Genomic DNA, 25,826 nt, shown 5'->3' with positions numbered 1-25,826 from the left:
TTAAAGGAGTGTGCCACCACTGTCCAGTTTAGCTCAAGTTTGTTATTAAGTAACTCTTACATCTTAAATTAACCAATTTCTATTAATCTGAGTATTACCACAAGGCTGTGGCCTACCGGTAAGGTTCCAGCATCATTCTCCTTTGGCAGCTACATGGCATCTCTATGACTTTGTCTATTCTCTCTCTATATCTCTTCCGGCCTGGCTATATTCTGCCCTGACATAGACCAGAACAACTTCTTTATTAACCAATGGTAATAATATTCACAGCATACAGAGGGGAATCCCACATCATCTCCCCTTTTCTGTCTAAATAAAAAGGAAGGTTTTAACTTTAACAAAGTAAAACTACATATAATAAAACAGATATCTTTTATCATAACTAAGGAAGACTATAACTGTCTTCAACTCTTCAAAGACCCCAGAGAGATATATTACCTAAGTAAACAGGGGAGTGCATTATAAGCAACTTCCAAAACTCTAGAATTTACAGACATCCTGCTGCCTGGACAGTCACCCAAAGTTCTTCTGTAATGTTGGGGCATCCATCTTCAACCCACAGGCCCATAGTATCTGGCAGACTTTTCCATGAAGCAGGAAATTTGAAAGACTGTTTCGCCTATATTTGGCAATTTGTCAGTCACTTTCTTCTGTGTCCTGCAGAATATCTGGCAGACTCTTTCATGAAGCAGGAACCCCGAAGGACCGTCTCATCTTTAGGCAAGTTTACCAGTCATTTTTCTGTGGGTCCTGCATGTCAAGCATACCTTTAAGCAATCCAGGAGCAGTTTTCTTGCCCAAATGGCTACCAAACTCTATAAGGAGCCTCTTTGATGCCCATCATCCTCTTGAAGTAATTGGTGCTGCCAGAGCAGACATGTCTTACTGTCAAGAAAAGTCTTAGGTTCTTAAAACATTTTAAATGCCATATTCTGTAGGTCTTTGAAGTGTTGAAGATTAACTGAAATAGATCTCTGTAGAAAACCTTACTAACAAGACTACAGTTTGACTATTATAAATAACTATTAATCCATAATTTTAATATATTACATGTTTAAATGAGCTGTATAAACAATACAATAAACAAGAGTAGAAATATACGTATAACAAAACTTACCTTAAATTTGTATCAGTAGACTAAGTTCCATACCAAAGTATTCATCTCTTTATTATATCTCTCTTTAAACGAAAACAAACATTATTTGTTTATTTATCTATTTTTACTTTTGTCTGCATTTATTTTATGCTGAATTTGTTCCTGTGCCATAAGTTTTTATTTCTTCAGTTTCTTCTGGGATATCTTTTTCTTCTGTGCAGCCTCCTTTTCTGGCTTTGGAACAATCTGTTCCTTTTCAGTGAGGATCATCTTGATGTGGCATGAGGAGCTCATAAAAGGGTTAATCTGGCCATGAGCCCTGTAAGTTCGTCAGCGCATCATAGGTGTTTTGTTATCTGGATGTGTTCAATGACTAGAGAGTCCACATCTAAACCCTGCAGTTCAGCATTGCTCTCTGCATTTTTCAGCATGTGCAGCAAAAATTCCACATTGTTATTGGACCACTGACCCTGTGTCCAGCCCCACTGCTTGGCCTGGGCGCACCTACCTACCGACTTCACCCATGTACCGTCACACTGCTTCTTCAAAGTGACATCTTTTAGATGCTTGGTGGATTTTTGAATTTGCATATCCTTGATGGCCTGGGCCCTTTCATGGGTATTCTTAAAGTGAACTCTAAGGTTTGATCCTCTCGATTTGCATGATTTTGTAGGGTTTTTTGGGTCAAGAGAGTAGCGAACCATCTTCACAGGTCACCTCTGGCCTCTTACAGGAAAAGGGAAACAAACATTTATAAACAACCATTTTGGGAATTTGGGCATTGTTTTTTCCAAACCACTTCCTACTATATGTTGCGTAAAGTATTTTAGGGTTCACAGAGACCTTTCAGGGGGTCTTGTTCCATCAAACCACATTAGCCTGGAAGGAATCCACAGATTCTTCTGTGGAAACAGAAGTAGAACCTCTTTTCCAAAGTAACATATCCTTAGACTCAAAATTTGAAGTCATGATATCTTTACATTGGTTTAATTTAGCAGCTCCCAGAATCAAATGTCTCTCTGCCATCAAAAAATTCAAAGAAAACACAATAATATGCATAATTCAGACTCTGTATTTTTCATCTTTATGTGGCTTATTTTTTATTTTGTTACCTTTTAGTATTTATTTTTATTCCTTTTATCTATGAATGTCTGACTCTTTTATATTACTTTTACTGTCTCTTTAAAAACTTTACTTCTTTTTATAACTGTATTCTTTTTCTTCTCTCTCCTAAGCCTACGTACATTTTTTAAATACACTATGTCTTGTTTAGAGGGTTTTTTTTGTTTTTGTTTTTCAAGGCATGGTTTTTCTGTAGCTTTGGAGAACTTCTGTAGCTTTGTCCTGGAACTAGCTCCTGTAGACCTGGCTGGCCTCGTACTCACAGAGATCTGTCTGCCTCTGCCTCCCGAGTGCTGGGATTAAAGGTGTGCGCCACCACTGCCCCCACTTACTTATTTCAAAAGAAAAAAAAATGGTCCTGGTCAGGAAAGGATTTCTGATACACAATAGGACAGACTCAGACTTAAAAGACCTCTAATAGAGGCCTGGTGGTGGTGGTGCCACTTGGTCTACAACAGCTAGTTCCAGGACAGGCTCCAAAGCTATAGAGAAACCCTGTCTCACAGGGAGGTGGGGGGAGTTTGAAAGAAAGAGGGAGGGAGGGAGGGAGGAGAGGACAGGAGAGGAGAGGAGAGGAGAGGAGAGGGAGAAAGAATGCTAAGCGGACATGGCTAGGATTGACAAGCAGCTTTGCCTGTTGTCTCTGCCCAGTCCAGCATGTTGGCTGTATGTTTGCCGCCTCTGCGAATCATGCTCACCGTCCTAGCTCTAGAGACATAGCGGGTCTTTGTCGCCTTTAAGCAATTTGTGACATACTGCTCAGGAACCACATTTAAGTGCAGGACCACCCGAAAGAGTCAAAGTTCATGCTTCCAGCAGGAACCAGAACCCATGGTTAAAGAAGCCATGCATTTTTTTGCTACTAATGCTGAGTCAAGAAGCTTTCTTTTAAAGGAGCTGTACCTCTGCTTGCCTCCAGCAAACAGAGCCCACCCAAGAAAATGCTGCTACCAAGAAGCCATGCCTAACTCTGTTCTTTTTTGTCTAGAATTCCTTCCCAAGCTCTCTCAGGTTTTATGTGGATGTAGTTCTCCACATTTGGCTCTATTTGTAAATGGAGACTGCACGTTGGTTTCCCAGCCACTTAGACTCAAATAATCACATACAAACTATATTAGTTACAACACTGTTTGGCCTATTAGCTCAGGCTTCTTATTAAGTAACTCTTACATCTTAAATTAACCCATTTCTATTAATCTGCTTATCACTTCAAGACTGTGGCTTACCAGTAAGGTTCCAGCATCTTTCTCCTTCAGCAGCTACATGGCGTGGCATCTCTCTGACTCCACCTACTCTCTCTATATATCTCTTACAGTCTGGCTATATTCTACCCTGCCATAGACCAAAGCAACTTCTTTTTTAACCAATGGTAATAAATCATATTCACAGCATACGGAGGGGAATCCCACATCACTAAAGGTAGCCAAGTGATATTCTTCATGGCCTCAACAGAAAGCATAATTTGTAATTTTACTTGACTGGAAGATGGCTTTTTTTTTTTTAATTTAATATGAGTAGAGGCCTTTTGCCTGTGTGTCTGTCTATGTGCCTTGTGTACCTAGTGACTGTGGAAGAGAGGAGAGTGTGTTAGATCCTCTGAATTGGAGTTAGAGATGGTTTGGAGCCACCATGTGGGTACGGGGAATCAAATCTGGGTTCTCTGCAAGAGCATCAAGTGCTCTTAAGTTTGGAGCCATCTATCCAGCCCCCAAAGGTTCGCTTTTAAAAAAAGATTATTGGTGTGAGGGGGGAGGGAGATGGAGCAGATTTTCTGATTGTTTTGATTGAGTTGGTCCCAAACTCATGTGCTCTTTTTGGTTTTGTTACTATGCTGCATAATAGTATAATTTAACAGTTTATCCTTATTATTTATGTTAAATATTACTTATTTTTGTTATTTTGGTATAATTTTTCACTATATTACCTAGACTTGTCACAAACAAATCCTACCGTTCCAGTCTCTGAGTAGTTATATTTTAATTTCAGAAGTGTTATAAAGACTTATAAAAAGAGCAAACTACTTTTGTATTTTGGTCAACTTCAATTATTTATTTCAAGAAGTAAAACTTAGCCGGGCGGTGGTGGCGCACGCCTTTAATCCCAGCACTCGGGAGGCAGAGGCAGGCGGATCTCTGTGAGTTCGAGACCAGCCTGGTCTACAAGAGCTAGTTCCAGGACAGGCTCCAAAACCACAGAGAAACCCTGTCTCGAAAAACCAAAAAAAAAAAAAAAAAAAGAAGAAGTAAAACTTATAGAAGAACCTGAGAGTAGTGAGCATGAGAAGCATCATGAAAGCTACAAGGACATTCCTTAGTGTGCCTGTTTCTTTTTTTTTTTTTTTTTTTTTTTTTAATTTATTTATTTATTAAAGATTTCTGTCTCTTCCCAGCCACTGCCTCCCATTTCCCTCCCCCTCCCCCAATTAAGTCCCCCCCCCCTCAGCCCGAAAAGCAATCAGGGTTCCCTGTCCTGTGGGAAGTCCAAGGAACCCCCCACCTCCATCCAAGTGTGCCTGTTTCTTGAGATGAGCTCAGATTAGATAAATACCACAGGTGTATCTCACCTATGCTACAAAATCTTAAATGTCTTTAAAATACTTTGAGGGAAGGAAGAAGAGTTCAAATTCAAATCTCATGGTTGTTCAACATGAATATTGTGTATGCCAGTGTTGTGTTGCAAATATGAAAAGCTTGAGTCCATCCCAAACTTAAAAGAACTAGGTCTGGTCATGTGGTCCTAATATTCCAGCCAAATGGGAAGTTGAGGCAGAAGAATTTTAAGAGTTTGAGGCTACCCTGAATTTTTCAGTGACACCCTCTGGTGTGGGGGGTCCTTATGTCTATGTGTTGCTTTTCATGGTTAATGAATAAAGAAACTGGCTTTGCCTATAGCGTGGGAGGAGGAAGGCGGAGCCAGAGAGAAGCCGTGGAGCCACTGGAGATAAACACTGGGAACCTTATCTGGTAAACCACAGCCACGTGGCAATATACAGATTAATAGAAATGGGTTAAATGAATATAAGAGTTAACTAATAAGAAGCTAGAGCTAATGGGCCAAGCCTTCTCCAACAACCCTGTCTCATTTTCCTTGAAAAAGAGAAAAGAAAGAAAAAACACAATTCTTTTTCAGTATGCTTTCACCATGGATTTCATAAAGTTTCTCAGTTTTCTGGTTGAAGAACAGACTTACCTTCTGAGTGCTTTAGATTATTGACCATACCTGTTTTTGTCTTGCAGCAATATCCAGACTATTATGCAATAATTAAGGAGCCTATAGATCTCAAGACCATTGCCCAGAGAATACAGGTATGAAGGTGAACATATGTAATCATGTGCATACTTAGGAGATTTTAGAAAGTAAAATAATAGATATTTCTTTTTTCTAATTGTGGGTTTTTTTTTATTGTATTTTAGGAGACTAGTATAGCTTAGGTTCAAGGGCCTAGGTTCAATCTCTTGTCAGTAAATGAATGAATAAATAAATAGCTAAATAAGTGGGATTGGTTGTAGACATTTCTGATTATGAAAGGCACATTGACAATAAAAGCTTTGTTGATTTTTACCCTCTTCTAAATCACTTTATGATATATTCGAATGAAAGTTACTTAGAATAATAGATAGTTGACTGTAAGGTTAATGAAAATAGGTACTTGTCCATGTGTCCTTTGCCTGGTGTGTGTGTTCCTTTTTCTTCCCAAGGAAAATGCTCTCTGGGAAACAGACAGAACTCAGAGTTGTAGTGAAAGAATTGAAACAGCCTCTTTGTGGTACTAGTCCCATTGCTACTGTTTGTTACCAGGAGCCATGGTTGCTTTATGGTCTGGTGCTAGACTCTTACCTCACAGAAGTCAGGGAGGAATCCTGCCATTCTTGACTTAGTCATTCCGAGATCTAAACTGTGAATTAGCTGATACATGGGGATTTTCCTTGGCCTTGCTGCTAGGCTGTTGGCAAAGCAACCAATGCTCAGTCTCATGGCCCCCTCTCACCTATGAGAGTCCTTCCAAATAAGATGGATGTTCAGATGTTGCTTTGCTCACCAACTGTTTTCCTTAGCCTGGCTATCCCAATTTCCTTATTTGTCTTTTCTCTGCGCAGTCTGTGCTTCAGCTTTACCATTTCTCACCCTCCACTACACTTCATTTGCTTTCTCTGCTCTTCAGAACTTACCCTGTTTATTTCTGTGTACTGGCCATCAGTCGCATGCCTTTACCTGGTATGTGTGTTCCTTTCCTCAGTATTTGAAGCAGCTATATGAGTATCCTTGCATTATTTTGGGTTGAATGAGCTTTAATGTGTAATAGCTTAGGCACAAGTAGAACTGATTTTATACTTTACCTCAATATCTGGTAAATAGAGGAAGTTTACTTTAATATTCACATAGCACTTAGTGTTTGGTGCATAGTAAACTGTTTTTGTTAAATAAAACCTAAATAAACCTCATAAAATAAACTTCACTTGATTTTTTTAAAAAATTGTAAGTTGTTTATGAAAATAATATAGATTCTGGTCTGTACTTATAAATAGGTACTAGTAATAATCTATAAAAGGGAAGATAATTTTAGGTATTATTTACAATTAAACTTCCCAGTGACATTTTGGACTGTAGTACCTACAAGAGCGAGTTTCAGGACAGGCTCCAAAGCTACAGAGAAACTGTCTTGAAAAACTAAACAAATAAAAAATAGTCTTTTTCTTTGTCTTTTCTTTTCTCCCCCCCCCCCCCCCAACCTATTCTGGAACTTGATCTGTAGATCAGGATGGCCTTGAACTCACAAGAGATCAAGGAATGCACCACTACTGCCTGGCGAGTCTTTTTCTTTAAAGGTTATATTGACTAATTCTTATTAAGAAAAATTGCTATATTTTGTTGTTTACTATAGAATGGAAGCTACAAAACTGTTCATGCAATGGCCAAAGATATAGATCTTCTAGCAAAAAATGCCAAAACATATAATGAGCCTGGTTCTCAAGTATTCAAGGTTAGTGTTTTGTTGTTGCTATTTTCATTGATGATAGTAGACACTAACTTAGTTCCAGTGTTTATTATAACCATAAATTCCATCCATTTAAAATATAGAACTTAGGGGTTTAGTATTACAGAGTTGTGTAGCCAGTATACCAGTAAATTAATGCTCATTTTCATTTGCTTATAATTTCTCAAAGTGTAAATAACCTTCATCTACTTTTCTGTCTCTATGTATTTGTTTATTCTGGAAATTTCATGTAAGTGACATCATATAACATGGATTCCTTTATGACTAATTTCTTTGTTTAACATACTGTTTAAAGATTTGTGTGTGTGCCAATGCTTAGCACTCTTTTTCATGATTAATTGATCATTAATAGTCTTTCTTAAAGATGGCATCATATGTTTTTCTTTAAATCAGTTATTAGACATTTTAGTTATTTCCATTTTTAGCTATTATAAATAGGAGTATTCACATATATAAGTTTTTGTAGACATACATTTTCACTATACTTGGGTACATACCTAGGAATGCAGTTGCTTGGTCATACAGTAACTATGTAGTTATCTTACTGAAGAATTCGCAAAGTGTTTCCCGAGCAACTTTTCTGTGTTACATATCGCCAGTATTCAAATGCTGCAATTTTTCGACATTCTTACCAAACACATCCTTTTCATTTTGTTTTTATTACAGCAAACTTGGGAGTATCATAATGTATTATAGTTTTGATTTGCTTTTCTTTAACATATTGAATATCTTTTCATGTACTTAGTGATCTTTTGTGTATGATATTGTCCTCTTTGGAGAAATGCCTATTTTGATTCTTTGCCCATTTTTAAAATTTGGTTACTTATATTTTCACTGTCATTTTAATAGTTATATTAAAAATGTAATAAAATTATATTGTTGATATCCTATTCTTATCAGTTGGTTTTAAAATGAAAAATGAAATTTATGCCCTAGCAATGCTGAAGCATGCATGGGCAGCCTGTATATGGCAGTTCCATTGGACTTGTCCATATTGGGTTTCATGGTCTAAATTGATGAGGATGACTGACCAGGTCTCTTCCTCTAGAGGGCACCAGATCTCATTACAGGTGGTTGTGAGTGAGTTATATTGTGGTTGTTGGGAACTGAACTCAAGACCTTTGGAAGAGCAGGCAGAGCTCTTAACTGCTGAGCCATCTCTCCAAGTTTTAAAATACTTTCTCCCATTCTCTTGTCTTTTCACCCTTCACAGTAATTCATCTTGACATGGTTTCACTAATTTTGAAGAATTCTAGTTTGTCTTTCTCTTTTTTTCTTTTGCTTATATTTTAGGCATCATAACAATTAAATCATTACCTAATCCAAGTTAAAAAATATTTACACCTATATTTTCTTCTTAGAAATTTATAGTTTAGGTATTACATTTGGATCCTGAATCTAGGTTGAATTAGTTTTTGTGTATGTTAAGTAGGCATTCAGATGCATTCTTTTGCATGGGTTATTACCCCCAACACTATTTTAAAAGTGATTCTTTCTCCATTGAATTGTGTTGCATCCTTACTCAAAATCAGTTAACCATGGATAAAGCGTTTATTCTTAGATTCTTAATCTTCTGTTCATTTAAATATACAGTTTTTTAAATAACTATTTATTCCTTGCATTTAAACGTCATAAATACAAAAAGCATTCTTTGAAATGTAGTAAATAATATTGAATAACTGATTGCTTTGCAGTTGCCCTTTAGAAGCTTTCTGTTTCTAATAATGAATAGTTGGTTGTAGAGATGTCTTTGATTAGCCAGGCAGTGGTGGTGTGTGCCGTTAATCCCAGCACTCAGGAGACAGAGGCAGGTGGATCTCTGTAAATTCAAGGCCAGCCTGGTCTACAGAGTGAACCCCAGGACAGCCAGGGCTACACAGAGATGTACTACATATCATTGGGTATTTAGAAAAGGGTGCTCAGAAAGTCTTCTACTAAGAAAATCATTAGATTTTTCTGAATGCTGGCCAAAATACTCAACATTGCTGTTGGTAGTTACAGTTAGCTTTTATTTGTACATATTTTATGCTGAGTTTATTCCTGTGCCTTAAGTTTTAGTTTTCTCTAGGGTGTCTTTTTTTTTTTCTGTGTAGCCTCCTCGACTTAGAAATAGTTTGTCCTTTTTCAGTGAAGTCATCTCATTGTGGCAGGAGAGCTCATAGATGAGCTGGCCCACCACAGCCATGCTCTGTAAATGACACATTTTGGGTGTTTTATTCACCTAGATGTGTTCAGTGACCATAGAATCTACATCTGAACCCTTCATTCAGTATTACTCTCTTGTTCTTACGCATGTGCAAGCAGCAAAAATTTAGCACTCATTTTTTGGGTTACTGATCTTGTGCCCCAATGTTTAGCCTGGGCATACCTGCTGGGTCCACCATCACACTGCTGGGATTATACACAGTGCTTCTTCCTTTCTTCCTCCCTCCCTCCTTCCTTTCTTTTCTTGAGATAGTGTTCATCTGTGTAACCACTATAGCTGTCCTGGAACTCACTTTGTATGTAGACCAGGCTGGCCTCGAACTAACTCATGGAGGTCCACCTGTATCTGCCTTAAAAGACATAGTGCTTTTTTAAAGTTACATCTTTTAGTTCCTTGGTAGCCTCTCAGATATTTATACTGGTGATGGCCTGGCTAGTTTCACAGGTATATTCCCCCACCCCACATCCCAGTGAGCTATGTAAGGGAGGTAATATCTTTAACATTGATTTCTTTTTAAAAACATTTTTTTAACTTTATTTGTATGAGTGTTTTGCCTGCATGTGTGTCTTTGTACCATGTGCATTTTGGTGACTGGGGAGGCCAGAGGGGGTGTTGGAATCTTTGGAACTAGAAGTACAAACTGTCATGAACTGCCACGTGGATACTGGGAATAAAACCCAGGTCCTCTGGAAATGTACAGTGATCTTAACTGCTGAGCCATCTCTCCAGCCCCTTATGATTGTTCCTAAAATTAATATGAAATTTTGAACTTCTTGATTTGTATAATTTTGTAGGACTTCCTCAGTCAAGAGAGTAGCAAAACCATTTCTACAGTTTACCCATCTCAGCCCACTTTCTTTTGCATTGCTAAGAAGTTTGAATGAAGCCAGGTATAGTGGTGCACACCTTTAATCCTAGCACCCAAGAGGCAGAAGCAGGGGGAATCTCAGACTTCAAGGCCATTCTGGTCTACCTAAGGAATTCCAGAACAACCAGGGCTGTGTAGAGAGAACCTGTCTACAAAGGGGGGGGCGGGGGGGGGGGAGTGTCAGAAGTGAATTAGGAAGTACTTGAATTCTTAGTACTCTGGAGGCAAAGGCAGGCAGATCTTTGTGAGTTCAAGACCAGTCTGGTTCAAGACAGCTAGTTCCAGGACAGGCTCCAAAGCTACAGAGAAACCCTGTCTCGAAAAACCAAAAAAAAAAAAAAAAAAAAATAGTTTTTAGTCTAATTATTTTCCCTGACCTAAGTTGTTTTTATTTATTCATTTATTTTTATGATGCAGAGTTGGAGTTTATTAAGACTAAAGTTTAACATAGATTTAAGCTTATTACAAAGGTCTGTGCTTAGGAAACAGAGAGAGATGACCCAAGAGCATGAGTATGTTTCTCAACAATCATCCTGAACTACAAGAAAGGAAGCTTTAGATCTAATGTATTAGTTTGCTATTAATTTAAGCAAGTACATTTATTTATCTGAAATTTGTGTGCATGGTCTTTCAAATTGTAGAACTATGTATTTTTTAATTTTCAGATCATTTTATACAAATAGAATTCATTGTATTTTCCCATTAGATCCAGTGTGCCTCTTACTTGCCAAATTATAAAAGAGCAGCAGCCCTCTAAAGTCATACTCAGTGACAGCTCATGAAGGTGCTCTGGGAGCTCCTGCAGAGTGTTAGAGATGCAGACTTAAGTGACAGTGACGTGAAAGCCAGCAGTGCATGAGTCGGGAGTTATCCCACTACTTTTTTTCGGGTGTGTGTAGGCCTAAACATGTGGAGATAAGAGGACAACTTGGAAGAGTTGTTTCTCTCCGTCCACCATGTGGGTCTTAGGGATAGAACTCAGGTCATCTGGCTTGGTGGCAAGAACCTCTACCCACTGAGCCATCTTGTAAGTATTTTTCTAAACAAAGTAATTTTATCTTGCTAGGATGCCAATTCGATTAAAAAAATATTTTATATGAAAAAGGCAGAAATTGAACATCATGAAATGGCTAAATCAAGTCTTCGAATAAGGTAGGTTTAAGATATCTAAGATCCTTGTGCCTATTTGCTGAATTTTTAGCTAGTAAAATCAATACAGTAGAAAATAAGATGAGTTTACAGTTGCTGTATAAATCTGAAAACCATAGAAACTTTTTTAGCTGCTTCATTGTAGCTGAAGAAAGTATTTGAAAAGATGTATGTATATGTGTGTATATATATATATATATATAGTATGTGAATATATAATAATACTGTGTTATATGTGTGCAATAAATTGTTTAGATAGAACAATTCAGGTCTCATTCTGGCTTGTCCTTCATTAGAACTATATCTTTGAAAATGTCTTAGTTGTGGGATTCTATTTCCTCTTAAATGAAATGGAAACATTGAGTAACTACTTTCAAAGCTTTCTTCTGGCCCTCATATTTGTTTCTTCTGGTTCTGTAGCAACCACAAGCCCATGAACACTAGTCCTGGTCCCTTTCTTCAATGTCCCCAATCTTGACACAGAACTTGCTGTATAATAGACTCTCAGAAATATTTTATACTTTTCTTAGAAGGAAATAGTTATCTCCTTTTTGTTTGCCCAGCATTCTGATTTTTAGCTATTCAGTCTCTGAGGGTTTTTTTATTTTATTTTTTTATTTTATCTTTGGATAGGACTGCATCAAATTTGGCTGCAGCCAGACTGACAGGTCCTTCGCACAGTAAAAGCAGCCTTGGTGAAGAAAGAAACCCCACTAGCAAGTATTTCCGGTGAGAGTAAGAGGCTGTAGTCTGAGAGCTGACTCATGCTGTGACATAGGCATGCTAGCCACATGGCTGTCTTAAAGTTTTACTCTAGGTTTTGAGGAGGGTGTATCAAGTACTTTACTTAAGAAGATTGAGGTAAGAGCTGGGCATAGTGGCATATACCAAAATTTCAGTATTTGGTAAACTGAGGCAGGAAGATGTGAGTTCAAGGCCAGTCCAGGTTCCATAGCAAGAGCCTGTCACAAAAGTAACCACAAGTAGGTCAAGGTCTGTACAGATCTTTTCTCACCTCTCAGATAACACTTAAGTTTTATTAAATAGTGTTTAGTCTTACAAATAAAATGTGGTATTAAACACTTGTTTATACTAAATAAATATTGTGTTCCTAATAAAATTTGTTATTGTGAAATGAGTATCTTAGAAGAAAATAACCAAATTCTTATTTTCCATAAAATATGGAGTAATGTACTACAGTTAAGTGAAAAACAAAACAAATTGTATTAGTTTACTGTAGGCTTTCTGCTACCACTTTCTGTCTGTTGGTAAAGGTTTGTATATATAGGTGTTTTGCATGCTTGTATGGCCATGCACCATGTGAGTGCAGTGCCGGTGGAAACCAGAAGAGGTTGTCAGATCTCCTGGCACTGGAGTGACAGGCAGCCTGGAGCTGCCCTTTGGATGTTAGGAATCATATCCAGATTCTTTGGATGACCAGCTAGTGTTCGTAACTGCTGAGCCATCTCTCCAGCCCCAAGTTTTCTTTTTTGAGAACAAAGAAATCTACTTTTCTTTGCTAAGACTGATTATGAAGACTGTTATAAACTAAGAAGACAAGTAATAGAACTTATTTTTTTCTTGATATTAGTACATTTTAACAGTTCCTATTTCATAAGATGAACAAATTGTAACACCAGCCTGTCTTCTAATTGTTCATTTTTCTTTGTAGTAATAAAAGAGCAGTTCAAGGAGGTCGCTTATCAGCAATTACCATGGCGCTTCAGTATGGTTCGGAAAGTGAAGAGGATGCTGCTTTAGCTGGTAGGCATTCTTATATTGTAGTTCTTCTGGCTGAGGGAAATTGCATTGACTTTGATCTTTCTTGGAATTGATTAGTTTTTTAAGAAAATGTTTTGTTGTACTTGATACAGTCTTGGATAAGTAAAATTGTCAAAGGTAAATTGCTTTGTGTTAATGGACAGAACTTGAACATAAGAGAGTAGATAAAGATAAATCAGGCAAGAGGCTAGAGAGGTGACTCTTGCAGAGGACATGGGTTCAATTCCCAGCACCTATATGGTGCCTCGTGACCCTTTGTAATTCCAGTTCCAAGGGATCTGATACCCTGTTCAGGCTTCCGTGTGCACTGCATGTATATGGTACTTAAATGCTGGCAGAGCGCCCATACACATAAAATAAAAATAACACTTTTTCTTAAAGAAAATGTATCAGGCAAATAGTAAACAAAAAGAAATAACCAAAGAGGAACTGTAGCTGTATTGACTTATAATAAAGTGAACTCTCGAATACAGATATTGACAAATGAAAATGTTCTGTCATAGTGATGAAAAATTTGTTTCCTTGGGAAGGTGTTACAGAAGAAGACCAAGTATGTAAAAAACAAACAGATGGAGCTTTGTAAGATACTTGAAAGTACTGTCTTTGGAAGTTAATAGGCCCTTTTCATAGCTGGCTAAATAAGAGGTGCTAGGCATAGATCCATTTACTGTGTCCCAACCGCCAATACCCACCACTCCCTTCAGGTGGTACAAGGGATTGAACCCAGGGCCTCATTCCTGCTAGACAAAGCCCTAACACTGAGCTACATCCCCAACCTTGAACACACTTTGTTCCTATTACTTTGTTTACTATTGTTGAAACAAATTACTGCCAACTTAGTGACTTAGAGCAACATAAATTTAGTTTCTTAGAGCAGTGGAGCTCAAGTGTCTAAGGTCAAGGTGGGTAAGTAGGCCAGCCTTCTATTTCGATGTTTTCCAGGAAAATAGATGCTTTGATTTTTCTGGTTTTTCGAGGCTACCTGTATCCCTTGGCTGGTGGTTCCTTCTTCCATTTTTAAACTATAGCTCTTCAGCCTCAGTATCTATTATTCCTTCTTTCTTTGACTCCTTCATGGTGGCATCCTTGCCATTATTTTTAAGTGCCTACTCAAGTCAATACTATCACAACTGCAAATGCTACATAGGTAGCATTCACAGGTTCTTTGGATTGGAACATTGATATGTTCTAGTGCCTACTATATAACTTACTATAGCAGGCTTGATAGATACATTCTGCACTTATATATATATATTCCTCCCAGGTTCACATTTATCAAAGTTGACTATCTACAGAATTTAAAATAAATTTCAATAGGTTTTGAATGTTTCAGAATAATGCAGGGCATTTTTCTGATAATAGTATAAGAAGGATACCAACTAATGTAAAAGTAATGAAAAAGATAAAGTTTAAAAATCTAATGAGAGCCAGGCATGTAGCTTAGTTGGTAGAGTACTTGCTGTACATGCATGAAACCCTGGTTTTGTTCCCCGGTGCCTCATAAAAGCAACTGTGGTAATATATTTTGTAATTCCAGTGCTCTGGGGGTAGATGGTCAGGAAGTTCAAGATCAGCCTTAGCTACAAAACAAAGCTCTTTTCTTACCTCTTCAGGCACCTGCACACACAGCTTATACACATACATGCAGGTAACTAAATCTTTAGAGAATTGAGCAGCATATGTTTTGTATTTCTATAAAAATTATTTGCTTTGTTCTGGTGTTTTTATGACTTAGTTTCTACTGAACATTTCCTTACTAAGGAATCAATCATTCTCTGATGTTAGAAATGAGTGGGGCAATCATGTCTGAGAGTATCAACCTAATCTAAATTTGTCCTGTGGTAAATGTGTTAGTCTTCTGTTTTCCTAGCAAATACCTAATGATAATAAACCATATCTTGCTTTGGCTCACAGTTTGGGAAGTTCTAGTACATGATCAGTCAGACATGTTTCTTTTAGTCCTGTGGCATGGCAGCATATCATACATACTAGGGGCCATGGTATAGAGTAAAACCTTTTACCTTGTGTGTTGGGAAGTGAGAAGGAAGAGAAGCAGGGTCTCATTCCCTCCTTCAGATGCATGCCCCCGTGACTTCCTCTAATCCACATTTTAGTTTCTACCACCTCTCAGTACTGCAACTCTGAGGAACAAGCATTTAACACATGAGTCTTTGGGGTGGGGGATGCATTGCAGATCCTAACTGTAGCATTGAACCTCTTCCTTCTGTTTTGGTACTGAGATCTCCAAATGACTACTTGTTCCATTTGGCTGAGCATAGCAGGAAGTCATATTTTCTTTTAATTTTTTAAGAAAAATAACTATCTTTTCTCATTTTACATGCCCAATCCAATTTCCACTCCCTCCACTGTTGATGGGGGCTGCTTGTTTCCCGGCCACCAGACCTGAAATAATCACACAGAGACTGTATTATTACAACACTGCTTGGCCTGTTAGCTCACGCTTCTTATTGGCTAGCTCTTAGATCTTAAATTAACCCATTTCTAGTAATCTGTGTATCGCCATGTGATTGTGGCCTATCTAAGGTTCCATCCGATGTCTGTCTCCTGCAGTGGCTTCAAGGCTTTTCTTTGACTCCGCCTACTCTCTCCTTCTCTATCTGCTTGGAATTCCTGCCTTGCAGTGCATTAGGCCCAAAGCAGATTCTTTATTTATCAGTTGTATTCACAGCATACAGAAGGGAATCCCATATCACTCCACCTTCCCCCACCACCCTTTATCCCACCCCCTAATTCACTCTCAGAGAGGGTAAGACTTTCAGGGAGTCAACAAAGGCTAGAAGAAATCACTATCTATCTATCTATCTATCTATCTATCTATCAGTTTAATTTTGTGCACATTGGTGTGACAGTGTCAGATTCCCTGGAACTGAATTAACAGACAGTTGTGAGCTGCCATGCGGGTACTGGGAATGTTTAAACCTGGGTCCATCTGGAAAAGCAGCCAGTGTTCTTAACCACTGAGCCATCTCACAACCCGAAATCACATTTTAAAAAGAAACTTTTTTAGTGTTTTAACTGAGTGCAACTTTTGAATTTACCATTTCCAGGGAATATTTTTCTAAAATGTGCAATTATACTAGGTGTTTATTTTTATTTATGTGTGGTATGTATTGTAAGTGTATGCCATGAATTTGAAGGTGCCCATGGAGATCAGAAGAAGGAATCAGATGCCCTGCAGTTTTACAGTTAAGGTTGTTATCACCTGAGGGTTCTGGGAAATTAATTCAGGTCTGGAAGAGTAGCAAGTATTCTTAACTGAGCCATCTCTCTAGTACTTACTCTAGCCATATTTAACATTATTTTTAAGGAAAATTAGAGATCTTGTAAAATCATCTTCAAAGCTGTACATAGTGGCACATACCTATAAACCTAACACTTGGGAGGTAGATGTAAGTTGGAGGCCAGCCAAGTCTATGTAGTGAACCCTTCATCCAAAAAATAAATAGGTACTGAACATGATTGAGCCTGCCCATAATTCCAGCACCCAAGGGACTAAAACAGGATTTCTGAGCTTTCTCGATCAAATTGGGCCATGGTGTAGGACCTAATTTATAAGGAAAGAAAAAAAAAAGCACGCTTTAAAGTGTTGGTTCTGGCCTGCAGAGATGGCTCAGTGGTTAAGAGCACTTATTGCTTTGTAGATGACCTAAGTTCAATTCCCAGCACCCACAAGGCAGCTCACTCTGTCTGTAACTCTAAACCAAGAGGATCCAGTGCCCTCTTCTGACCTGTAGGCCCCAGGTACCCATGCATAGATGGGGGCAAATATTCATACACATAAAATCTTTTTTTTTTAGTCCGATGTTCAATAGCTTCGTTAAGATAATCAGCCAAAGATTCACATGTTTGCTTTTTGATCATGCCACATAAAATCTTATGATTTTAATCACTAAGATTAAACGTGGATCGTTTTATCTTTATTTCCCTGGTAAATATGTTTTTGTCTTCTCAGCTGCACGTTATGAAGAAGGGGAGTCTGAAGCCGAGAGCATTACTTCCTTCATGGATGTTTCAAATCCTTTTCATCAGCTTTATGACACAGTCAGGAGCTGTCGCAATAACCAAGGGCAGCTAATAGCCGAACCTTTTTTCCATTTGCCTTCAAAGAAAAAATACCCAGATTATTATCAACAGATTAAAATGCCCATATCACTTCAACAAATCAGGTAAGACCGCTTCTACATTCCTCAGTGTAGATATGTCTCCGTGTTAGCTGAGCCTGCACACACCTATTCCTTCCAGTAGATAAGGAATTAAGTGGTAAAAAATGGTTTTTACCTCAGTACTTAATTGTCTGTCTCATAACTGAGTAAAGAAAAAACCTTCATGCCCACACTGTCATTCATTGATACTTTTTCATTTACTTAGCTTTTTTGACATAGTCTTGCTGTATAGTCATGGCTGTCTCCAAAGTCCTTCTGCCTCAGCATATAGAAAATCAGTTTATTTGGCCTACTAAAATGAAACAGAAATTAGGTTAACATTTATTAGAAAATTATCTTTTATATTCTTTGCCTTAGGAAGGAGAGTAAATTTACAGACATTATGAAGTTCCCTTGTAATTTAAAAAAATTTTCTTTAGTTTCTTTTTCCTTTACTTAAAGAAATTCAAGTAGTTTAGTTAATTTTTTAACTTTTTAAAGATTTATTTTATTTGTGTGGGTGTTGTTTGCGTGTACATATGTACAGCATGTTCATATGTGGTGTCCTTGGAGATCAGAAGAGGGCATTGTATCCCTAGGAACTAGAGGTGTAGACTGTTGTGAGCTACCATGTGGATACTGGGAACTGAACTCAGATCCTCTATAAGATCAGTAAGTGCTCTTAAATGCTGGACCATGTCCTAGTGTGTCCTGTTCCCAAAACCCCTACTTTTAAAAAATTTGTATGGGTATTTTGTCTGCATGTCTGTCTATGTACTGTGTATGTACCAGGTGCCTGAAGAGACCAGAAGAGGATATCAGATTCCCTAGAACTCCAGGAACAGGTAGTTGTGAGGCATCATGTGGGTGCTGAGATCTAACCTCAGTCCTCTGGAAAAGCAGCCAGAGCTCTGACCTATAGAGCCATCTTTCTAGTCATTGGTCTAGTTCATTTTAAAAGCCAAATAAAGTCCTCGGTTATCTTAGTTGACAGTTGTTCCAAATTGGAATTTTATAATACAAATATCGATTTGTTAAGTGACACAATATATAATTTGAAAGATTCATCTGCATTTTCCTTCATTTAAATTTTTCTGTGGTATTTGTATTAGTGCAGGGGTCCCAATCCTATACGTTGTGACCCATTTGGGGGTCACAGCTGATAGCCTGGTCAGATATTTACATTACTATTCATAACAGTTAAAAATGTGCCAGGAAAGTTACACTCATGAAGTAGAAACAAAATAATTTTATGGTTAGGGGTCATCGCAACATGAGGAACTGTATTTACAGGTCACAGCATTAGGAAGGTTGAGAACCATTGTGTTGTAGTGTACCAGTGTGAAAGAATGAGAAGTAGGGACATAGTTGAGGCCTTGAGGCATCACACCAGAGTTTTGAAAGATAGATGTAGTTGTGTCTCCAGCTATGCTCTTCAGATGCTTTCTATGATGCCACAAATATCGTACTATGTGTGTCAGACGTGTGATTATAAATGGTGTGCTCTTGAAATTTGGTGAATGCTAGTAAGAAACTTGATTTTAAATTTCATTCAATTTCAATGGCTGTGCAATCCAGCATGCTCCTAGGAATATTTGTTGGCAGAAGGAAGGGAGGTAGATGCCTTCCCAAATGTAGAGTAGAAGACTGGGACAGTGTGAATGGTAGTGTTTGTTTAACATGCCTTTGGGTTCAGTCTCCAGCCCCACCAAAAGGAAAGCAAACAAACTTAGAGGAACTGGCCAGTGTGACTCCTCATGCCACTCTCCATTGTACTAAGGTTTGCCATCCCCATGTCCCTTTCTATCTCCCCCGAAGACTGCCATTGAATGATACTAGCAGTGACTAGCAAACTATCATTTTCAAGTTTGGATTTTGTTTTGTGACATGTGTACATGTAGCTGTAAAATGCAGTCACAGGCATACCGTAACTTGTGTGGAGGTCTGAGGACAACTTCAGGAGTCACTTCTTTTACTATGAGATCTGGGGTTTGAACTCGGGATGTCAAACTTGAGAGCAAGTGCTTTAACCTAAACACTGACTCTTGCCAGCCCAGAGTTTGTGTTCTTTGTGGGTGTTCTTAACACCTATTTCTTCACCTTTGGTTTGGCAAGAATAAACTGAGAGCGTAATTTAAATTCTGCTGTTAGGCTCATGAGCTAGTACTAAGAACTGAATTTGTGCTTAATTGTTTTTGCTATATCCATAGATGTTTTCCAATACTTACATCTCCTTAAGCACTGCACAGAATCTGAATATCACTTGAATAAAACTTAAAGTGAACCTTTACATGCATATTGAATAGTACCATTCTAAGAGAAAGTTTGGGATCTCTACATCCATTTGATGAGGCTGTTTTTACCTATTGTCATTCTCTTAGCACAATTTTTTTTTATTTCAGTGATTAACATGTAGGTACTTTAATCAAAGATGTAAAAGTTTATATCCAAAATCCATACAGTTAGGGCCAACAGACTTTATACAAAGAGCATAGGTGATAGTAATAGCAATAGTGTCTAAGATACAAATTCCTAGGGATTTTAAATAAAATAAACAGTCCTCAGCTCTAAACTATGTTACTTCTTTATAAATGACTGCCCTGGAAGAATAGTAACAAATAGACTTTGACAGATCTGCCTCTTGTTTCCCATCATGAGAGCCCCCTTCACTATCTGTGTGTCTTTTCTGGCTCTGGAGGTAAATATGTTACTCTAGGTACTTTCTCAGCACCTTATCACTGGTTACTTGTATACATCCTAATTTTCAGAAATCAGGAGTTCACAGTGATTCATTGAAGCAGTTTAAAATCTAATTTCTTTTCCCTCAGGATTTTTTTCACTGGGAATTTTCCTAGTGTGTTTGCATTCATAGTTTACTCTGTTCTTTTGTTTAATTTATTCTTTTAGATTTTCAGGTAAACAGCAATATTGTCTAAATTGAATATTTCTTTAGACCTTACTTCTTAACTTAAAAGCCAGTTACAAGTGATTAATTAAGACATTACGTAGCGCTTGTGAAAGTTTTTTGTAATAAACTTTCAAGAAGAATGGTTGGTAATTTTCATAATAGAAACTTCTAATCATTTATTTGTCTTTTACAGAACAAAGCTAAAAAACCAGGAATATGAAACTTTAGATCATCTGGAGTGTGATCTGAATTTAATGTTTGAAAATGCCAAACGCTATAATGTTCCCAATTCAACTATCTATAAGAGAGTCTTGAAATTGCAGCAAGTTATGCAGGTATGTTGCTGTTTGTTGTATCATTGAATTAGTTTTATGTGATTGGAATGTCCTTTTCGGATATGTGTCCCCTATCTCCACCCTCAGAATATTGAGTCATTTGTTTCCACTACAAATATTGTTGAATGTTTTTTAGATTTATCAGAGCTCTATAGAGAAGAAAGAATATTTTAAGTACCATAAATATTGTACTAGAGGGAGCAAGGATTTGGCCCAGTGGAGAGAGCCAGTTTCAGTGGTCTCAGAAAGTTACCCTTCAATTCCACATGGTAATTGTTCTGTCTGCAGTTTATTCTTTTTGGTTCTAGACTTTGTTGATATGGGGTAGTCTTTTAGGACCTGGTATCATACACCTGTGATCCCAGCACCCAGGAGGAGGCTGAGGCAAGAAGACCCTAATTTTCCAGCCAGGTTGTGCTATATATAACAATACCCTTTAGTGTACACATACACACACACACACACACACACACACACACACACGCTTTGGGGTTACTGATTTTGACAACAGGACATCTGAATGCTAATTGATCATTGTAACATCCAAGAGTTTGTCAGATCTCTCATAGCATACCTTGGAAAGAACTAGATGCTATTGATCATCTAGGGATTTTTAAGACAAAACGGTAGATATGAAATACAGATTTACCCAGGCTAGCAAGGTGGTGGTGGTACACACCTTGAATCCCAGCATTTGGGAGGCAGAGGTAGGCAATCTCTGAGGTCGAGGCCAGAACTCTGAGCGAGTTCCAGATTAACACTGTCTTACATTTGAGGTTTTTTGTTCTTGTTGGGTTTTATTTGCTTTTTCATTTGTGTGGTGGCAGGGGGCTGGTCAGGTTACAGTTTGTAGGAGTCAATTCTCTCCTCCCATGTGAGTTCAGGAAAACTCAAGTTATCAGACTTGGACCAAATTCTTTACTTGCTGAACCATTTTGCTGGCCTCTGTCTCACTGTTTTTGGTTGACTATTTCTGGAAACAAGAGTAGCCTTGAACCAAGAAGAAGCAAAGGCAATTTTAAGTCAAACATAGAGCCTTTTTTTTTTTTTTTAATGATCAGTACTGCTTCTTTCTCAGTGCTGTGAATTTCAGATATCTTTGCTGTAGTTAGTCTGTTCTCTAAGATTGCTGTGCTTGGGCTTTTTAACTGTGTCTGCAAAGTAGCTTTAAAAGATGTGTCATGAAAGATATAGCTAGATTTTCACCTCTCAGTTTTAAACTTTTTTTTTCTTTGCCATACTGCTCCTTAGAAATCAGATGCCAAGTCCCCCCTCTAAGTTAACATAACTTGATCATGGCCTGCAGGGCCAGCCAACCCCACAGCTCGTCTCGGAACTTCTAACTATACCATGCCATTGACAGTCATAAATACTCTAGGTAGCACTGTGTTTTAGTTTGATTCCATTTTTTAGCCTACTTTTCTATCACATAGGCTTTTGTTAAATTAGGTTATTAAAAAATAGTTGGAGACTGTTCAGTTTTATGTATCCTATATGAGGTGGTACCTCTCTAAATGAATGTGATATGCCTAGTTCGTTAGCATCCATATATTCATAGAATGCCTGACAGTGTGAGGCTCCCTCCTGGCATCTACTCTATTTCAGGCAAAGAAGAAAGAGCTTGCCAGGAGAGATGACATTGAGGACGGAGACAGCATGATCTCTTCAGCCACTTCTGATACTGGTAGTGCCAAAAGAAAAAGGTATATGATCTTCTCCTATCTGGAGCCAGCTGAGTTCTTACTTATTGTATTTTATATAAATGCAGAAAAAAATGTAAGCTATGAAGTATGAATTCTTCTAAAAGCTTTGATAGTATGTATTTTCCAGTGTATTTGTAAGTTGATAGTATTTTCTTTTTCACAAGTACCATATTGCTTTTAGATAACAAAAAAATGACATGTAGCTTAGGGAAACATACTATTCTTTTTGCTGTCCAGATTTTTTTTTAAGGTGGCATTTTCAAAGTGCCACTTAAATCTTAGATAATTGTTTCTTAGTGAGTTGCAGAAATGGAATAGGAATGAAAAAGGTAAGGAGTAAGTCACCTCTGCTGCTCAGTGAAATAAGTCACTGTTCTGATTGTTGCTTTTCCTCATTAACTTGGTCTTTACTTAGGGTTTTGAGACTATCAAGTCATAGCTGTTGTAGGCAATAAAAATGTTAAATTGATTATTTGGGTGTTTGCTTTGTTTTGTTTTTCCTAACTATCCTCTCAACTTCCCTAATCCTTTTCTTCTCCTCACTGGTTAAGAAGAACTTACCTGGGATTCAGAAGTTAGGCTCTTATAAGGAATCACACAAGACCATCTCTTGGAATTTCTCTGGCCTGATCATTGTGGAACACCATATTCTTCCTGAAGATTTACATTCTTTGTAAAGCAGTCAGTCTGGGAGGATCCCTTGAAAAAGGAATAAGCTAATCATTAATAGCAGGAGGGCTTGACAGATTCAGAATTGAATGAAGAAGCCAATTCATCTTTTGACATATTTCTGTATTTGCATTAAAAAAGATCTACTAAAATCAGAAGGTTTTGAAATGTGACTCAGGAGCCGAAAGCTGCCCTGTCTTTCCCTCTCAAACAGCAGTTGGGAACAGTTTTTAACTTGGAAAATAACTGCAAAGCTATGCGGTATTAGCTAAATTAGTTGGTGTACCCTGAGATGCAAGTCTCCTCCATTATTGGCCTGTGAATTTCATCCTTCCAAGTTCTTGATTCCTTGTTATACCAGGGACAACGGAGGAAAAATGTGAAACCAGATCAGAGACATCAAATCAAGAACATCTTTGAGTAAGATCAGTCACCAATCAAAGATAGAAACTTCTCAGGCAAAAGAAGGTAATGGAGGCAAAAGTGATGGTGCAGTTAGCACCAGTATTGGAGGAAATGATTTTAAATAAGTTGAGTGTTAGGAAGCAGTTCCAAGGAGGAACTAGACTAGGTACTTAAAAAGTACATATCTCTGGGGCCTGTAGTTTATGGTATAGTTCAATTAGATAAAGTTATTGCCCTTCAACTTCCTATAAAAAGAATACTAAGCTATAGTTATTAAAATTACTAGATCCCAATTCAGACAAAAGTCGCCTTGTGAATAGGTTCCCTAGGAAATGGTTCATACAATAAAGTGGAAAAAAGTGGCAGAACCATAAGTTTTCTACCAAAACAATTAAAAAAAAAAACTGTCCCAGTTTTGGGCTCCAAGCAGGCATGGTTATTAAAAGACTGAGAATTCAGTCCTATTGGTCAGTGACAAAGTAATAAACTTTAGTTAGAAGGTTTTGATAATAAGAGCATTTCAGCAGGAGTCAAGAAACATGAGATTGGCCAGAGGTGTCAGAGCCATGTTTTCCAAATACCACTCTACTCCTCAATAATGTATATGATTCTGTTTTGCTTTGTTGTTTTTTTTTTTTTATACTGAAAGTCTGAAAAAGAAAATGATTTGTGGCTATGTAATCTTTTCATTCTGGAAATGCATCCTTTCCCCTGCCTTCTACCGAACAATCTGCCTTCTGTTTTCTGTGTTGAAATGTTTCAAGTGTTATGATCTTTTATCTTTTGGACCGAATAATCTTCTTTCTCAACCATGTTTGGCTTATGCATGACCCTCCAATGTTGCTTATTTTATTTCTCTTCACATGTATTGTTTGTTTCTGCTTTCCCAGGAATACTCATGACAGTGAGATGTTGGGTCTCAGGAGGCTATCCAGGTGTGCAGACCTTTTTTATGCATAAACATACTTTTAAAAGTGTAATCCTTCTGTGACATGGTCAGTACTGACACTATAAGAAGAAAAACCTTATGCATGTGAAACAAGTGTTTGTAGTACCAGTTTATTTTATGAGTAAAGAAAAGTCTTGTTAGTGTGTCAAAATTAGCCTCCATATATTCGTTACTTCCTTCAGTTTGTTGCTGACTTCTTTCCAGGGGCAGACAGCCTCCTCACTTATCATTGTGACTGTGCTTCTTTAGCAAGAGGTAGAGGGCTGTTGGTGCTGATTGCATCTCAGAAATGTCTTGCTGACTGAGATGGTGGAAAGGTCAGAATCAACATTGGCAATCCAGCTATCATTACCTGTGGGCACTTGGGCATCGTGTTGGGCTAATGCTTCTTTTTAATTTTCTGAGTCTCGGATCTTGTCTATATCCTACTTCTTAAAAGCATCCATTTCTTTAAGGCCTCTTTATTATGTTACTTAGGTTTTTCAGTACAACCTATAAGCTGCCATGTTACAGTGATGAATGACCATCGAATAGTTTTTTTTTTTTTAGATGTATTTGTATTAAAAAAGATCTACTAAAATCAGAAGGTTTTGAAATGTGACTCAGGAGCCTAAAGCTGCCCTGTCTTTCCCTCTCAAATAGCAATTGGGAACAGTTTTTAACTTGGAAAATAACTGCAAAGCTATGTGGTATTAGCTAAATTAGTTGGTGTACCCTGAGATGCAAGTCTCCTCCATTATTGGCCTGTGAATTTCATCCTTCCAAGTTCTTAATTCTTGTTATACCAGGCTGGCTTCAAATTGATAGTGATTTTCCTTCCTGAGTCTTTTGAATGTTCTGATTATGGGAGTGAGCCTCAACACCTAAGAATGCCTCGAATTCCAGTCCCAGACAATCTTAACACCCGCTTCTGGTCCCTGAAGATATCCCAAGCACATGGTGCACAGACATGCATGTAGACAGAACATCCACACAAATAAAATATATGCACATGCCTGAACACAAATGGCATATAGTCTCTCTCTCACACACACACATACACATGTGCCTGAACACACATGTGAATGCACACATGCATGAATACAATACACTTGCAAACACATGCAAGCATTAATAAATAATAAGTAATAAAAAAGAAAATGGCCAGAAATGTGGGGTGAAGGGAGCTGAAGTTTCTATACTTTTATAATACAGGATTTGTCTCATTCCATAAAGCATATAAAACTTTCAGAAGTCTTCCATGTAATAAGGTTCATGGTACATAGCAGCCACTAAAGTTAACACAGTTGTTATAGAAGGTCAGCCCTGAAGTTTGACTGAACTGGGATGGTTCTCAGTCTCAAAGACAGTATGTAAGGATTTAGAAAACTGAAAACAAAGCAACAAAACTGGATTTGTTCAAAACAGGTCGTGTGTGACCCTAGTAATAATTTTGTTTGCCAATTATATATTGTTCATGATATACATAGAGAAAG

At 37.8% G+C, this 25,826-nt stretch overlaps 1 protein-coding gene and 1 pseudogene across 29 annotated transcripts in view; one reads left to right on the top strand and one right to left on the bottom strand.

Annotated features, from left to right (window-relative positions):
• Positions 1-25,826, top strand: part of Pbrm1 (polybromo 1) — a 98,761-nt gene that overhangs the window by 17,819 nt on the left and 55,116 nt on the right. For 16 of the 29 annotated variants that reach the window (XM_041662414.1, XM_041662425.1, XM_041662407.1 and 13 more), the window contains 9 exons: positions 5,455-5,523; positions 7,101-7,199; positions 11,355-11,440; positions 12,071-12,166; positions 13,110-13,201; positions 17,193-17,406; positions 20,484-20,625; positions 22,231-22,328; positions 24,293-24,337. In XM_041662414.1, the coding sequence (XP_041518348.1) occupies positions 5,455-5,523; positions 7,101-7,199; positions 11,355-11,440; positions 12,071-12,166; positions 13,110-13,201; positions 17,193-17,406; positions 20,484-20,625; positions 22,231-22,328; positions 24,293-24,337 (941 nt within the window). The remainder of the gene's footprint in view (positions 1-5,454; positions 5,524-7,100; positions 7,200-11,354; positions 11,441-12,070; positions 12,167-13,109; positions 13,202-17,192; positions 17,407-20,483; positions 20,626-22,230; positions 22,329-24,292; positions 24,338-25,826) is intronic. The other 13 variants (XM_041662428.1, XM_041662420.1, XM_041662427.1 and 10 more) reach the window with 3 other exon arrangements.
• On the bottom strand, positions 1,211-1,831 carry LOC121455048 (annotated as a pseudogene).

This window comes from Microtus oregoni, unplaced genomic scaffold (assembly GCF_018167655.1).
Source record: "Microtus oregoni isolate MIOR12 unplaced genomic scaffold, Mior012 000013F_ref0000133, whole genome shotgun sequence".
Taxonomy (NCBI): domain Eukaryota; kingdom Metazoa; phylum Chordata; class Mammalia; order Rodentia; family Cricetidae; genus Microtus; species Microtus oregoni.
This window is presented reverse-complemented; position numbering and strand designations above follow the sequence as displayed.